We start from the raw sequence: 17,736 nt of genomic DNA, 5'->3' as shown, positions 1-17,736 counted from the left end.
ATGTCACAGTTCTAAAATAAATTGTGCAGCGTTCCCTGTAAGGTTATTCCAATACTTTGTGCTGTAGCATTAGTGGTTGTTGCAGTGTCCTGGAAATATGTGTAGCTCCAATATTGCAGTTCTGAATAGTGTAAAAATGTTTTAGGGAGTTGGACTTAATAGTTCTAAAATGAGGGTCACACAGGCTTTCTGTTGCTCAATTTACTTGAGCTTAAACAGACATAGAGCCCTTTTGCCTTTATTGACCTATTTATCCTTAATTGTCCCTCCAGGATAACGTGACCTACTTCAGCCATCTGTAGTTAAGTCTAAATGAGTCCTCAAAGTTTTGTCTTTCTTCAAACAGTCCTTCTGAAAGCAGCTCTGCATGACCTGAAGAAATCACACTGTGTTTTCCATTTAGAAAATTTTAACTCTTCCTTAAAAACTCCTATTTTACTTAATTTCATACACTAAAAGAGGATCTATTAAGCAACAAGTTATTAAATTAATTTTCCTTTTACCTGCAAAAATACATTAAGGTCACTCTGATTTTAGTTCCTTGGTGGGGTAAAGCTTGTGAAGTTCTGGGCAGGCAGAACTAGATGATCTTTAAGGTCCATTTCAACCCAAGTAATTCTATGAATCTATGCAGTTATAAAAAAGGCTGATGGGTACCATGGAGAGGCGGTGAGTGCATGTGGTACAAGCAGATGTCCAGGCCCAGGCAGATGATGACGCCTGGACACTTTAGTTGTTATTTTTAACCCTAGCTACATTCCCTCAGCTTCCCCCCCAAACAGCATAAGCTTTTTGGAGCAGAAAGAAGGTCAGCATCTATGGTAGGATATAGCCAGCATTACTGTCTTCCAATCAGTCATGGTTAAGGAGGAATTGCTAAAAGTGGAAAAGAGGCTGATTTGATCTAAAGGAGCACAGGAGATAAAGAGCAGATATAGGGACCAATCACAGAAGATACTGATGCCCATATCTCTGAATATGAGTGGGGAGATAAAAGAAGTATGACTTGGATTTACATAAATTGGCATAAATATTTTAAAATAAATACAGTGTGTACCAGTGCTGTCCATTTGGCCGAGGAACACAAGCAGTGCTTGAGACAGAATTCCCTCATGTAAATATGTTGGGATTTGTATCTCACAATTTCAAGAGACCTAATTCTGTGCAGGATAAAAACTTCTGATTATTTTTGGGACCAAGGCTAGAGGGCAGCTCTCCTGTTGGTCAGTGAGCTGGCATTTGCCTTGTTGCCAGGACGTCTCTGGTAGTGGCCCATCTTCCTTATGGGTTCTTGTTCTGCTGGCAGTGCAGTGAGCTGCTGTTGTCATAGTCCTGTGAGCTGCTGTTCTCAGTCCTGTCGTGACTGAGGAATTTTCAGAACAGGCATTGGGCTACAGGTAACCGCTTGTGGCTGTCTGACCTACAGTCATTGTGAAGTTTTGAATTGTTAATAGCTCCTTAGACAAAGCTCTTTGAAGTTGTTCTCATTATTTTTTCTCCTGTTTATCCGGCTTTTAAGATCTCCTGTCACTGACATAGCATCATGTGTAATTATTCTTGCCTATGTTTATAAAGTGGGAAAAGGTGTGTATTTTCATGGTGTCACTCTGCCAGGCTGTATGATTCTGCTCATCTCTTCTGCTTCATGAGCAAATTTTAATCACTTGCCTATGATGGTTTTTATTTATGCCGCCTCACAACCCAACATTCATCTAAATTCTTCTTTTCCCACTTGCTGAGAGACCCTAAAATGCAATTTTGGTTATCTGATGGCTCCCAAGTCCTGAGAAAATTGCAATACAGTGTATTTTTAGAAATGCCTGGGGCATGAACTAATAACAGCTGAGACCAAAAGTAAGCATAATAGGAGAGGAAAGAGAGAAGGTTTTCATCAGTGGTACCCTGGATAAGATTTAGGGAGAGTTAGCTAGAATGTGGAGAAATAAGAAAAAAAAAAAGGTTCATAGTTGATGCAGGGAAATGCATCAAATTTCTTATCTGAACCTTGTCTGATGATGAAGCTTTAACAGGTTCAGTGCCAACACAGAAGCTCAGATTTTCTTAATTTCCTGTGCAGCTTCATCTGTTTCTGTGAAGGAAAGGCAGTAACTATCAAAACCAGAATAAAGAGATGGTGTAAATGCTTTGCGTTTTTTAATGTGCATTTAAAAATATATCTATTCACAGAATTTCAGTGTAGAATTAGACTGTACAATAGTATGCATGTTGTTTTTTGGGGGGTGGAGGGAGGAGAAAAAGTTTTTATTTTCAAAATCAGATTTGAAGCATTAAGCATCAATAAAAAATGTTACCTTCTTCTTGCAGGTTGTGCTGCTGCTGTGGAGTGTCACAGCATCATCTGTGTTGGGTGAAATGCAGCTGTTGGTGCCAAGAGCATAAAAGATAATAATTTTTACTTGGCATTCAGTGATTTTGGACAGACCACTAGAGGCTGCACTTGTATAACAGCTCTTCTGGCTGTTTTATTTTAAATTTCTTCTGCTGAAATTCCTTCTATTTCCTATATTTCTTCATGAACAGTGGCCAGCCTTAGTTTGAGCTGAGTAGGTTTTGTCTTCCACAATTACAGTTCATTGAGCTGACTATGACAGGGCTCAGTAATCAAATAAAACAAACTTTTCTACATCAAGAGCCTTCTTTTGTGTTGAAGCACAGCACAGATTGCTCACTGGTTAAACACAGTAAGGAGTAAATGGCAAACTTTTTCTCTGACTCCAGAGATGAGGGTATAGAGAGACAGGTGCAGTGCAGAGACTTCCACAGCACCAGGCACCAGTTTTAAATTCAGCACCTCAGGAAGTTTGACATGAGCCTGTTCCTTGGGTCTGTTTTGGATCATTTTTCAATGAGACAGAAGAGGTGGACATGTCCATCCAGCACTTCTGCACTAGCTGACTTCTTCAATGTTTAAAGCTAAGAGATAGAGGTTATAAAAACTAAAGCCAAAACTATATTAATTCCGTCTGAAATGATAGAATTCATGTATGAAGGTGTTAATCATTACATTCCTATTTTTGCCCCATATGCAGTGCCATGTACCATAGAGTGCACCTGTAATTTCTGTTTTTTCTCATAAATATTGCTGGAGTAAGAACTGATTACTTATGTACTAGTTATACACCTCAGCTGAAAGTGATTCTTGTAGGAATCTGAACTGAGATGTCACAAATGAGTATTACCACAAGATGTCAGGCCCACTGTTTGAGTGGGAGCCAGAATGTCATGCCAGTTTGCTTTAGGGGCTCAGGTCTGCTAGGTAGCCAAAGAGCTTCATCAGGGTGTTCATAAATACTGCCTTTGTTAGCGATAATTCTGTCCTCAGATTTGTTCAGTATACTTGACCTCAGTTAGTCATACATCTGTAGCAGAACTTGGCACCAAATTGCTATTTTCTGCCTAAGGGACTGAATGCTATGACAGCAACATGCAGTTGTATATGCAGCCATCTTTTGGAAATACATTTTCATTCTATTTATTTTCTTGGCAGATGGTTTCTTTGCCACTGATATCTCAATTACAATGGAAGTCTCAAATTTTCTGTTGGAAAAATTGAAAATACAATTCTAAAGTTTACTAATTTAGAGCAAGTGTAGTTAATGGGCAGATTTTACTGTCTAGCTTTCAGAACACTTCCAACTTTTCTTAGGGCTGTGATTACTTTGTGATTACATATGACATCATTTTATGAGTATCAAAAATTATTAATTGCGAGTTTGGAATATAATTCTTAACATGACATAACTTTATAAAATGTTACATTTATAACACATTCTTAAGTATTATAAATTCTTTTATAATTCTTTATTTTCCAGGCTATTCAGTTAAATGTTTTTAAGTACTAATTTAAGTGCAGGTTTCTAGAAAACTTAAGATGTGGAATAGCAGCAGCATTACAAAGCAGCATTCAGCTTAAATACAGTGTTGAAACCTACAGGCTCGCTTTGCAGTTGAAAGGAGGACGTTCAATGTAAAAGTCCTGTGTCTGGTTTCTAGTTCTTTTTCAGTTCCTGCTGTCTCTAAATTGTTTTAATCAGGAACCTTCTGCAGTGAGACTGGGTACTTTAGGCTATAAAATCCTGCAATTTCTGAGGCTTTCAAACTGGAGCTTTGAGGACAATGATGTATATCAACCTATTTTCATAATTTACTCAAGAAAGCACAAGTCTGCTTTCTTTTCCTTAGAGATGTTAGTTTAAAATGTTAAATCCCTAACAGATTAATCCCTAAGTTTAGTTTTACTTTGGATTGTGAGAAAGAAGCTGTCATAAGATAAAAATATTTAAAGACCAAATGAGTACAAGACATTTTAAAATTATCAAGCAGCTTTAAAATATTTTAAAATTAGGGATACATGCCAAACATGATGTTTTTTGTGCCTTTTTTAAAAATACCCAGCAAGTGGATTTCTTTTGGAATGAGGTGGATGAATTGGCCAGTTTTGAAACAAAGCAAGTTTTACAATAACAAGCAATCGAGAATTGTAAGAAAATGAAGCTGCTCTAGATCTGATTATGGTTTAGTGGCTGGGTGCTACATTTTGTATCATGTTACAGCTGAATTTTCCTTTTTTTTTTTTTTTTTTTTTGTGTCAAGTTCATAACCCATTAAATTCTTCTGCTCTAGGAAACACTGCATCCTCTAGGATGTAGCTAATGGTCGAATTGAAGTAGTGTGGGTTACCCTACATAAGGGGCAGGAGGAGAGGAGATGTGCAGCCAGATGAATTGTTAACTGCCCTTTTCCTTGCTGGCAAACTAGCATAAAACTGCTACAGTGAAATATCACCACAGGGCTTAGCTGGTTTATTTTCTTTTCCTAGTTGCTGTACTGGAGATTTTTATCTTGATTTGTTAATACCATTAATACCACATTCTTCACTATATTATTTTACTGTCTCCTAGCATTTATAAAGGCCACTAAGGAGGTGGATCTTCTCTGCTTCCATTAATTGCTGGGGCATTCGTGGTTTCATTTTTTTAGTGTGTGAAACACTGATGATTAAGAAAGAATTCTTGTCTCCCCTTCACCCCCCGAGAAATCATTCCTAGCAGCAACAGGAGAGATGGAGAAGTAGTCTTTGAGGTGGCTCGGGTTCAGTCAGTTTGAAGTGTCTTGTCTCTGCAAGTGTAGAATGCAAAGTTTCTCTTGGGAAATGAGCAATCTTGCTCATTAAGTGTCTGATTTCCAATGGTCTGTTCCTAGGCTAAGTGACCAATGATGAGTGGGTGAGCCAATCCAAGTCCTTCTTACATAGGTTTACAGATGTATGCAAAAAAAAGGATCGGGATTTGTGAGGTGCCCCAGACCTCACATCTTTTGAAGCGGTGTGTGCATGTCACTGTGCTGAGGGTGAGGAAGATTTAGGATAGGGTGGTACCCTGTCCTAGGAGTTCTGCTTATGATACAGACTGCTGCAGACATTGCCTTGGTGCTCTATTCAATGCAGTAATTCTCCATGAAATGTTACTGAAGTCCTACTATAGAAATAGCTGCTCAGCCCTTGAGAACAAGAATTTCTATTCCATTTGTATGCTGAGGTAGTTGAGGTAGGGAGCAGTTCTGACTGTCATGTAGGCCAACTGTTCAGTAATAAAGCTGTAAGACTGAAATTCAGTTTTAAATAAGTGGACTTATGTAACCTAAAATTCTGGACAGAATTTCAAACGTGCAGAGGTTTGATACTTTCAAGGTTCTGGGATGAGCCCGAAGATTTGCTTTGTTTCATTTGTAGCAGAGATCAATGTATACTAACTGCTTTCATACAGCAGCATAGAAGCAATAGGAAATTATTTGTGTAGCAGTGGTTACCACCCATACCTTGGAGAAATGCAAGGATCTTTCAGAGGATGTTTATGTCATTGCTTCCACATACCCCAGAGGGAAGTTTCTTTCTAGAGTCCTATGTACTATAAGCTTTCCCACCCTTTCCCCCAAGTGCATGAGCTAATAAGTCTTGCAAACAAGACAAAGAGATGTCCCCATAATCTAAAGTGAGGAGTCACTAAGTGGAAAATTCGGTTCCTGCTCTGCATGGAAAAGTGGCTGCTTGTTGGGCAGGTATTTCAACCTCACTGACACCTCCTCCTAAAGGTTTTACACTGGCTCCCCAAGACAGGGGGAGGGGCCTGAGCAGAAAGTCTACCCTCTTCTTCATTTTCTCCTGTCCTCTGTGGCCCTGCTCCTCTTCCTCCACTTTCTACCTTTCTAACCTGGCCTTTGTGGGTTTGCTGGACACATTTCCTGCAGAAGCAGGGATGGTTCCCTGCCTTTCTAAAAATGTTCTGTTCTTTGTTCTTGTGAATAAACAAAGAACAGTGCTTATCCCATGGTGTTTTGGGAATTTTGTTTTGGTCTGTGCGTTTTGGTTTGGTTTTTTTTTTTTTTTTTTTTGGTGCATATATTAGGATAGAAACAAAGGAAGGAAATACTAAATTTGAATTAGGAGTTTATATAAATTATGTTTCAGAAAAAACACCGGATACAAGTTAATACATTAAAGACAAAAAATTAATATGGGAAATGTTAAGAAGCCTGAGTAGACAGGTGTTTCTGCTAAGGTTTTCTAATATTTCTCACTTTAAGGGTTGCTTTCTAGTTATTTACAGCTCTGCCAAATTTTGTTTCCATTTGTGAGGTGCCACCTAATTTTATAGTGTAAAGTTCAGCCAAAATAGCTGAGTGGTTCCTAAGATGCCAGGGAACAAATCCACCATGTTCTTCAAACATTGAGACAAATGTTTAAGAAGCTCTAGTGTCTTCTTCCTTTGTTCAAGGACTCACACTTGACACTCAGAAGAATGATGGCTTTTATGTCAAGAAAGTACCTTGAGAAAAACCTGCCTAAATCCCAGGCCACAGATGCTAAGTAACTATTCCTGTTGCCAAAAGTGTCCTGGTTCATCCTGGGGCTGAGCAGAAGCCTCTCTGTGGTCACAGGATGAGCTGCTCTAGAGCCAGGTCTGCTACCAGGGCTGAGAGCAGGAAGGATGTGGCATGGGATGTGAGTGCCACCTCTTGACCAGCAGGCAGTGCAGTCAAGCTGCTGGGCTCCACAGGCAGGACCACAGCTGAGGGAAGTGTCCACCCAGGGAACTCACTGGGAGATGGAGTGGGACATAATACAGTTGGAGGATGAAGGGACTGTGATATTCAGGAAGGGGTGAGAACTGATGTTATTCATCCTGATAGTCTAAAATTTAAAACAAACAAACAAACAAAAACTTTTTTAACTGCTCTTGGGACAAGGAGTGATGAATGGGAGAGACAAATGTCGGTGGTGGAGACAAGTTTATTGGAGAAGGATGCAGAGGCATGAGAAGATGATGTGAACTAAGCTGATGAGTACAGCGCAGCTGGACCAAGGCAGGGAAAAAAGCTTGATGAGCTTTTGATGAGCTGTGCTCATCAGAGCATGCTTCTGCTGAGACACTGAGCACAAAACAAAATGCATTCCTCTCAAGCACATGGAGGGGTAGGGGAAAACCAATATCAGGATAAAATGTAATAAATATGGCTGAGGGAAAGAAGGACAGCTGGCGTTCACAGTTAAATCAGGAGCCAAAGGAAAATTGAGTATGTGCTTGTTTCCAAAGCATTGTTCACCCTATGCCCTAGAAAGGAGGAGGGTATTGCAAGGTGTCTTGCAACTCCATATGCAGGTGCGTGTCTGGCAGCAAGGAGAGGTCAGTAGAGCAAGGGTACATTGGCAAACAGACCTGTTTTCAATATTTACTTTTCTTGAATACATGACTTTGTTCTCTTTGTAATGTTCTCAACTTTGTTGTACACAATGTTTTAGTTTGGTTTGTTGCTTCCTGCCTGTGACTTGCTGGAGCTGGATCCCAGACTCCAGAGCCAGGCCTTTGCAACAAGGCACTGTTGTCAAGATAACAAGTACTTTTCCCACCCTGATTGATTTGGAACATGGCATTTTTTTTTTTCCCACCGGTCTATATTAGTGGAGTGTTAACAGTCTGAAGTCAGATACTCAAGACTTTGCCACCGGGTCTCTTCTAGGCGGCAGTGGGGAATCCTGGCTTTTTATGCTTTTTATGAGCTTGCTGATTCATGCAAGCACACAACATATTTGATCCTTCTATTTGATCCAGTGGAAAAAGAAGGTTGGCTGAAGACATCTTTTGGGCTATCTTAGAGATGTGCTTTTCTTTGTTAATTCTTCCACTTAAGTAAGCCTTGTCTTTTTATTTTTCTAGGATAATGATATTGAGCTCTGCTTATTGTCAGGTGTTGAGGCAGATGATTAACTATGTGGAGCTGCCCTGTAGATAATTTCTGGGATCCCAGCTGAGCCTGTATTTTCGTGTGCTCCTAGAGAGAAATCCTATTGATGCTTTTTCAGAGGCTTTAATTTTATTCATATTGCACTGAAATATCAGTATTTTCTTGAACTATTATATAAATGTTGCATATTGGTATTCTGAGATTATGCTTCCTCTGAGGAAGTAAGGAGGGATTTCAGGGCTCCTGGGAACTTCTACTGAGCAAGGAAAATAGACTCTTTACGAGTTGATTGGCTTAGATGACATTGCACACTCCAAGATCCACATTAAGGCTGTGTACCCAAGGAATTTGTTTTGCCATCTGATTATTGTGGCACATGGTTGCTATTATAATTTTATTTTGCTCAGTAACTAAAGGTTAAAATTGTGAGACCTTTAAATGGGGAACAGAAGGAGGCTAAAATCAGTCTGGATCTCTCTCCTTCTTTTGCCCTTTAAATAAAGAAATAGAAAAGGGGAAACTTTAGTAAATAATGGAAATTTACTGTAGTGGGAAGCATGTTACTAATATAAAGCCCTGTTTGTCTGCAAGGGTTGTCAGGCTCACAAGGCAAGTGCTCAGATGTTGTTTATCAGTGTTGTCCTAACCCAGAGGCAAGAGTTAAGTAACGTGCACTGAATGTGGGCAGTGAGGATGGCTTCTAACATTCTGCTGTGCTGAAAGGGCTGCTTCTGAAAGAAAGTAAGGGTTCCTCTGCATTTCTATTGATTATTCATGTTTCCCACTAAAAGGCATGTCTGTAAATTTGAGAGATACTGCATTTTGTAAAAGAAAGGGAACAAACTGTGAGTCCTGTTTAAATGTATAATTTTGAAGAGTGGCTTAAGATGACACATCTGGGTACCTGTGTTCTTCACCCTCCTGAATATCCTCTTATCATTATGCTACTGACATAATCTTATAAAGAAAAGCTGATGTTTCCATGATTCAGCAATCTTGAATAAAGAATCCTGACATTCTATTGTGTTGATTTTTATTTTTTCTTTTAAGATATTACCGTAACTAATTGATGCACAGTATTTCTACAGGTCACACAGTGCCACGGCAGGCCTTGCAATAAATCATCAGATGTAAAAACACAGCACATATACTGAAAAAGGAGCAAATGTATGAGAAAACAATAAATCTGAGCCTGTCTGCCTTGCATTTGCCTGCTGATTCCATTTTCATTGCGATTGGCTGGCAAGGGCCGCTGCTGGCATTGCACAATTGGCTTAGATGGGGAATTACAAAACAGGAGCACACATCCCTTGGTCAGGGCTCGGCAGCACATGCAGCTGAGCACAGGCAAAAGAGAAAGGTCACCCGTACGGCAGGATTTGAGCTGAATCTCTCTCACAGATGTTTCCATTCCAGAGAAGTGCCTCTGAGCTCGTTGTTCTCATCTATGGTTTACTGGGTATAAATGCTGTAAGGTTTTTTTGTTTACTGAATGTGAAAATGCACCTAGGAAGAAGTTTACAACCTGGAGGCATATGAGAATTTCAGATACGTGGAGCAGTATCATGGAATGATCAGAAGGATCTGTGGTTTTAAGGAGTTTTAAGTACCAGTGAGAAGGAAGACAATTCAAACAGAAGGTTAAAAGCAGATGCGAAAGGAAAACAACTTTATTTTGATCCTGAAATTATACTGACACCATCATGAGGAAGGGATTATATTTGTGCCAAACAGTGGAGAATCTATCAGTCTCATTTTCATCTGAAATAATCCCTGTGCAATAAATGTAAATACTATCTTTTGTGAAAAAGAAGAAATCATTACTTGAATACATTTTGAAACTCTGCGAAACACTGCTGCATCTTTGCAACAGTGTATAGTGTGTCTTTATTTAAGATATTTATATGAAGAAAATTCTTCACAAAAGGGTCAAACTACTTTTTTTTTTTCTCTGTTTTTTGACTGCTTTTCTGTGTGAGGGAACCAGGAGTTACATTTGTATTTTTAACTAAACTTTCCTGTTTTCTTCTTTCCTCCTCCAAACTTAGTTTACGAGATGCTGGAATTGGATTTATTCTTGTCATAGATCGCAGACAGGACAAATGGACCTCCGTGAAAGCTTCCATACTGCGGATAGCAGTGAGTACTGTCTTAAATGTCTCCTTAGAAATATATTTCTGTGTTGAATCTTCCTCTTACAAGTGCAAAGCATGATGTTTTTCTCTGCAACAATATGTCAGCTAACAGATGATACAGAAGGTATCCAGTAGGTCTGTTGTATCCCAGACAGAGCATCATGTGTCTATGATGTGCTTTTAATGCAGTCTGAAGCTCAGGACATCTTTTTAAGTATGCACTTGGAGAAAGTGAATGTGTAAGCATGCGGCTCTCCAGGTGGGGGCTAATATTTGCATGAGGAGTTTACCACTTGTAAAAGGAGTTCATATGAAAAAACTATTCTTGTCATATTTGATTTAAAACAAGGATTACATGTAAGCAAGAAAATCTTATGTGCCTTCTGTGATTAATCAACAGTACATGCTCTTAACTTTCCCAGTCTCCCTTTCAAGTAATATTTTTTAAAATCAGATAAAGAAACTTACGAGAGGCTTTTTTTTTTTTTAATCAAAAGTAGGGAAGGATAGATCTGTGTTTATCATGTGCTTATCCTACTGCTGATTTACTTGGTTTTTTAAGTTTTTGGTTCATTGGTTGCCTTTTTTTTCTTCCTTGTTATCCTTGCTTCCAGTAAGGGCTGAAAACCAAAACTGTACATATCTTTTAATTTTTAATGGCTGAAAATTTTTGACTCTGTAAGATAAAAGTCAAATCAACACAGTAGATGTCATTTTAATGTGGCCTGATGGTGGCCAAAGAATCTTTTGGTTATTATTAGTTAAAGGTAGTCCATTACTTTAAAGTAATACATCTTTAAAGGTTGTATTACTCCCAATGAATGAATATATAATGATATAACATTCCCACAATACAACTCTTTACACAATAATCATGGTAGGATTGTTAAAACATTGAAAATATATTGACGTATGAGCAAAATTTGCTGTTGCAGCTCATCTTGAAATTTTGAGATGCAGCATTGAGCAGATTCCAGTAGTGAAAACTGAGAGGAGCATAATTTAGGATGATTGAAGAAAAATTACTCTGTCTGGAGCTTTGGCATCACTCAAAAGTCAGTGCTGTAGTTTGTGTTCAAGGACAGATAAGTGTTGCACAGATTATGGCCCTTTTATTTGCATAATTGGGGTTGTAAGGGTTAGGGAGCCACTGCAGACAAGTTGCTTTTAGCCATGATGATAACATTTATGGTAATGTTCCTCCAGTGTGTGTTACTTTGCTTTGAAGCACAGTGAACAGAACTGAGCAACTCTTCCCCATTATAAGGGAACTGTCACTGTCATGATGGTGTTGGTGCCTAAGAGATTTGCCCAGAGAATGGTGTTAAGTGCAGGAGCACTGCAAAGTTGCAGTACTACTGCTGATGGATTATTTTGCTTTTTTCAGCTTTTCTCATTCTTCTGTGAGCTTTTTCTGAAAGAAGAATCATGCTTCTTAGCTGAAGTCTAATCTGTTAAAGGCAGGATTTTTTTTATATTTGTTTCTCTGTTGAACAGCAACAGTGTTGACTTTGAATTGTACCCATGTATATATATCTATAGCAGTTCTACTGTTGGACTTCAGCAATGGTCACATCAGCCCCAAACAGTTGAAAATATTGTGTTCCTATTCCAAAAGAAGACGTAGTGAAGAATTGTTTGCTCTTGTCCATCATATCTTTGCTATAGTATTTGATATAAATGAAATCTAATTAATTTCAGCTGTCTGTTGTTTAACAAAAAAACAAAGCCAAATATACAAGATATGTATATTGTGCCAAATTAGTGAGGTCCTACTGATAGACAAACATTTCTTTTGAATGGCTCAAGGGTAACTGGAAACTTCCACTTGTTTGGTTTTTCTAACAGTCAGAATTCCCTTTTGCTGGTTATGAAACCTCTGAGTGTTATTTGGGCTATCTGGACTGTACTCGATGTCTAAAAACCTGATAGCTCTGGCAGTTTCAATCACAGGATAACAGAATGGTTTGGATTGGAAGGGACCTTAAAGATCATCTAGTTCCAACCCCCCTGAGCCACATAAGGTGGCTCAAATCTCCATCCATATTCAAGCTTGGCCTTGAACACTTCCAAGGATAGGAAATTCCCAGCTTCTCTGAGTAACCTGTTCTAGTGCCTTGCCACTCCCACAGTCAGTAATTTCTTCCTTATGTCCCATCTAAACCTACCTCCTTTCAATTTGAAATGCCAATATGGGTGCTGTGGCTGGAGCACTGCCTGCTGGGAATATCCTGGCTGGAGCATCTGTCCATCACTAATACCCTGGCAACTGTAGGACATGTATTTGTAAGCACTGAGCAGCTGTTAAACAGAAATTCATACTAGCATGGATTTGTTATTATTATTTCTTGTTATTTTCAAGGCTCTTCATACACATTTGGTTTGTACTAGTGGGTATTAGAAGTATGTTTTGAATCATAACTAAAAAATGTGTTTTTCCAGGCTGAAATTATTGTGGAAAATGTATTACTAAAAATTTTTAATCATAATTTTTTCCTACTTTGTTGTTAGGGGTACTTTATTTTTCCTGGGGCAGAAAACGAGCAATGATGAGCTGAATCTGTATTTCATACTGATACTTAAAGGTTGTTGTAGTCAAGACTCTGAAGATGAGGTTAACCTATTTTTGCAGACATAGCGGAAGGCCAGTGACTGCACTGCTCACCCAGGGTGACTGCTGCTGCAGCACATGCAGCACAGTAGGACTGAGAGCAAAGCCAGAGGCCTGGGCTGAAATATGGCACTTCTTTTCCTGGGATGTGACAGAGATTGTGGGAAGAACATGGCCAGGCATGCAGACTTTGCTATTGTTTTATTCTACTTGATGAAGTTGTAATGGGCAGGCAGCCCAGGATGTTGTTGTTAGCAAGCACGAGACTTGCAGACTCTGTGGTTTAAGAGACACTGCAAACAACATTATTTTCATTTTCCCCCTGATTTAGGTGAAGTTATTAGCCTAGGAAGAATCTGGTACTGGGATAGTCAGGCTGAGAGGTGAAATTCTGGTAGAGATTCCAAGAGCCAAGTTTAATGTTAAGCGTGAGGTCTTGTTGATAGCAAATTGTCATGTTGTTAGAGAGACGGTAGAATTTGAAAGTTCTTACAAGAAAAATACTGCGGTTAGTAGTTGTAAGTTGTTCACTTGTATTACATTGTTGTTTGAGGATACAAAATTTTTTCAACTCTTTGCCCTGTCACCTGCAGCGATTCTCCTAAATTTGTATTAAAATGTCCTGTTTTCAGTTAAACATAGTATTCAGAATATAAGGAGGCATGCAAGACCTTGCTGAACCTGTTAGCTCCTGGGACTGGACAATTACGTAGTCTCATGGACAAGTGTGCAAGGAGAAGCAGTCATGTTGATTGGTAAAGCAGCTCTGTATTGTCCCAGCTGAGGTTGGGTGAATGACAAATGCCAGACAAATTGATCCACTTGTCCTTTCCATGCAGTCAAAAATGACTCTTTTTTTTATCCTCTTTTTCTCTCTTAATGTTATCACACCAAACAAACAATATTCAATCCACAGTTGTAGGAGCAAGGCTTTTTACTGATCAATGCATTCTAGGCTTTCACACAGCTCTCTTCACAGTTCTAGAGTATTTTTTAAAAAAAAATTAAGTCTCTGTCACTACGTTGTATTAATCTCTTGTTGTCTTGTCATCATTGTCTTCCTCTAGAGGGAAAGTGTGCAGTGTGAACTCACTCTTTTAGTCAAACATAAAACTGCACTCAACATCATTAAAATTTTACCATAGCCATTCATCAACCTTAAACTGAAGGTCCAGGGAAAATAAACTTCCTTGGTGCATAGGGAATAATGTACCTGTGGGCCACTGCTCTTGAGTAAGCAGTTAGGATGGAGATTGGTTGATTTGTTAGTGAGGAATTTTTATCAGTTACAAAACTTTGCAGCCCTTTCAAAATGTGACAAGAGATGGGTTTTATTCTGCCTCCTGGAAAAGAAGTTTGCTTTGTGATTTGCCACCACTAACTAAGGATGCACTGCATGCAGATTTCGTGCTTTCTGGTTTTGGCTGCCTTGTCCAGAGCACTGTTTTTCTTAGCTGTTCATAAATCAAAATGCAGTCTTCACTGTAACAGTGGCTTAGCCCATTCATTTCTTTGAAGATCAGGGCCAAGACCTCTGGTTGGCAGGAAGAAACCAGAAGCCAACGGATACAGCACACCAGAGTGCTTAGGTTGGACTCGATGATTGTGGAGGTGTTTTCGAACCTAATTTATTCTTTGACTTTGTAATACCAGCCTAAACCTTGCAGGAGTCAGGCAGTCCCATTTTTGTGCCATCTGGAATTTTATTGGTTTGATATCCAAGGTGAGAAATGCTGAATTGCAGTAATCCAACTTTGAGTTCTTTAGCCTTGTTTGTAGAGATGTTTAATTTCTTAATGAGTTCTTGATGTAGAAAAGATATGTTGTTAAGTGTTGAAAAGATGTAGAAAAGGTAAGTTTTTTTAAGTATTTTAAGACACTGTTTTACATTTATATGGATAGGTATTTCCCATTAGCCCAGTTTCTAGTTAGCTCTTTGCATCATGTCCTGAAAAGTATAATAACACTTCACACTTTGTATGGCTTAAGTTTGAAAACACTGCTCTTCTTTCAAGCTCAGTCATGTTTTTCATTTTACTTGGATTTAAGACTAGAAATCGGCAGTATGATGAAGCTGGAACAGGATTTGTATTAATTTTGTGGCTATTGTTATGAATGAGTATAGTAAATGATGAATGAGTACAGTAAATGATAAATGAGTAAGTTTATTTTGAGATCAGTATGGTTTTGTCTGATTGCTTTGGATGTTTTGAGACTACTTCACATGCAGGCACTTTTGCAGTTATCCTTGTGTAGTTAGCTATTTTTCTTTTTTTAATGTATTTGTTGAATATATAAAAACAGAGGAGTCACTTAAACTCAGAAAGCAGGATCATAATGTCACAAGCATTATACATAGATCTAATGCAAAACAGTCCTATGTCTTTTAAAATTAGATTTCAAGCTGCTCTTTTTATGAACTGATTTATTTCAAGATTTTTTGTGACAAGAATTATATGTAAGGCACTTGTCCTTTCTAGCCAGGAATATACAGTTCTAAATAGGTAAGCAAGTACTTACTAGGCCCTTTATATACAGAAGTATTTTGGAAATAAGTTCTCTGCGGCTTATGGCATACTAGTAAGTGCAGAAGGGAAAACACCATCACAGAATTTGGCAATGTGGGTATTTTGAAGCTGCTCATAAAATGAAAATTAGTGTTGTTCCAAATATTTTGAGACAGAACTACTAAAACCAAGTCAAGCATTATTAGCTCTTTGATGGCTCACATGGTTATGATATTTCTGCAAGCTGGCTTAACTTCAGGGTCCGTTCTGGCAGTACACACAGCCTTTCTGCCAGTAATTTCTGTGAAGAAAAATGATAGGATTATATGCAGCTAACATGTGGTCCAGAGGAGGCCACAAAGGTGATCAGAGGTCTGGAGCATCTCTCCTGTGAGAACAGGCTGAGAGACTGAGGTTGCTCAGAAGAGAAGACCCTGAGCCAGACCTCACTGCAGCCTTTTGGTATTTAAAGGGGGTTTATAAAATAGAGGGAATGACTTTACACAGGCATATAGTGGTAGGACAAGGGGAAGTTGTTTTAAACTGAGTGAGGAGAGACTTAACATTACGTGTTAGGAAGAAATTATTTTCTGTAAGGGTAGTGGAGCACTGGAACAGGTTGTCCAGAAGTTATGGATGCCTCAGCCCTGGAAGTGTTCAAGGCAAGGTTGGATGAGGACCTGAGAACCTGGTCTAGTGGTGTTCCTGACCTGGTCAGGGGGGTTAGAAATAGGTGATCTTTAAGATCCTTTCCAATCCAATCCATTCTGTGATTCTATGGTCATTTGATTTTGCATTTTGCCCAGAACTCATCTGAGTTCAGTCTATACATTTTCCCCTTTCCAGAAACCTGGGGCATGCAGTGAAAGGCTCCTCATCCTTGAGAAGCAGATGCCTCAAAGCAGATTAACCTGCTCCTGAGAAATTATTATCTGGTTTTCTGGAGAATTTAAGATTGTTCTCTATTTTGTCCAGCCAGAAAAGGTTCTTCCCCATATTCTAGGTTCAGGGTACTTGTAGGGCAACAAAGATCTCAGTGTATTGGAACACTGGAGCTGTGCTGTATACAAATTCCTGGTTTGGTCAGATTTAATTAAAAGTTGATAACAATGTGCACGTCTACATCTTTTCCTCTTTGGAATTGGCACTGACCTGACTGGATGAGAAAGTGAAGGAGATGAGCAGATAGAAAACTAATCCCATGACTGTCATGAAGTAGCAAACAAGTGCAAGTGAGATGAATGAATTTATGGGCTGGGCTCCCCTAGTTTTTGCCGAGCATATGAAATACATGACGCCTAGTCTTTTTTGCATTAGCATTAAATCAGATAAATTCAATATATGAGACAAGATGTTGAGGGTACTGTTAATTAATCTAAAAAAGAAAGACACTTTGGGAAAAAAAACAGCCCAGTATTTCAACATGCAAACCCTTCAATGAATCTGAGTAAGGTTCATTGAATTCAGTGAAACAGTCCTTGAAGGCACTTTATTTGATTATTCAGCTCTGCTGAACATAACATGAATACTTCTTGGTGCTTGATATTAAGCAAAACATTATTGAGAAGTCATTGTTTGTTGTCTGGTTAGCATACAATGGCTTCAAACAAATATGCTGCTGGACTGGAACAGAGGATTTTTGTTTTGTTCCAGTGTTCAGGGTTAAGTTGACTGGTCAATGAAGTTCACAGGCATCTGTGGAGTATCTCTTACATCATAGTATTGTCTCTGCAAGTCATCAGGGCTTTAGCAAAAAAATGTTAGGAAAAGTAGTAGTATTTTGGCAGTGCAGATACAACCTTTGATAAACTGTAATAGCTGGCACAAGTCCAACATTGTTTACTGTAGCACAACTTCCCTTTCTTGTTTCACAGAAATTAATTGCAGATTTTGCTCCTAGCCACAAGGGAAGGAGGCATCATTTTTTTTAAGACTTGGAGGTTTTTTTTAAGAGAAAAAACCAAAACCAAATGAAGACAGACTAGTGGAGGCAAGTTTATACTGTAGACAAAGTCAAAGTAATCTAGAACTTGAGGTTTTGTTCAGAGAGAAGGGAATTTTATGACAGGTTTTGAATGGGAATTCAAGTGATACCAAGACTGTATTGACTTCAACAGCATCGTTTTACGTTGACACATTGAGATAGAAAATAATAGCAGTGTGTATTCTCTGTTTTCATTGAATTGAACACCATACTTAATTCCATCATACAATTAAACTC

General features: G+C 38.7%; 1 protein-coding gene across 21 annotated transcripts in view; it reads left to right on the top strand.

Annotated features, from left to right (window-relative positions):
- MCF2L (MCF.2 cell line derived transforming sequence like) overlaps positions 1-17,736 on the top strand; it is a 150,503-nt gene that overhangs the window by 101,277 nt on the left and 31,490 nt on the right. For 15 of the 21 annotated variants that reach the window (XM_030279823.4, XM_072933404.1, XM_012569619.5 and 12 more), the window contains one exon: positions 10,311-10,401. In XM_030279823.4, coding sequence (XP_030135683.2) covers positions 10,311-10,401 — 91 coding nt within the window. Of the gene's footprint in view, positions 1-6,465; positions 8,208-8,566; positions 9,733-10,310; positions 10,402-17,736 lie in introns of those variants that run through there. The other 6 variants (XM_072933447.1, XM_072933436.1, XM_030279890.4 and 3 more) reach the window with 6 other exon arrangements.

Source organism: Taeniopygia guttata, chromosome 1 (genome assembly GCF_048771995.1).
Source record: "Taeniopygia guttata chromosome 1, bTaeGut7.mat, whole genome shotgun sequence".
In the NCBI taxonomy this organism is placed as follows: Eukaryota; Metazoa; Chordata; class Aves; order Passeriformes; family Estrildidae; genus Taeniopygia; species Taeniopygia guttata.
The sequence above is the reverse complement of the archived record's forward strand: the minus strand, read 5'-3'. Positions and strand labels throughout refer to the sequence as shown.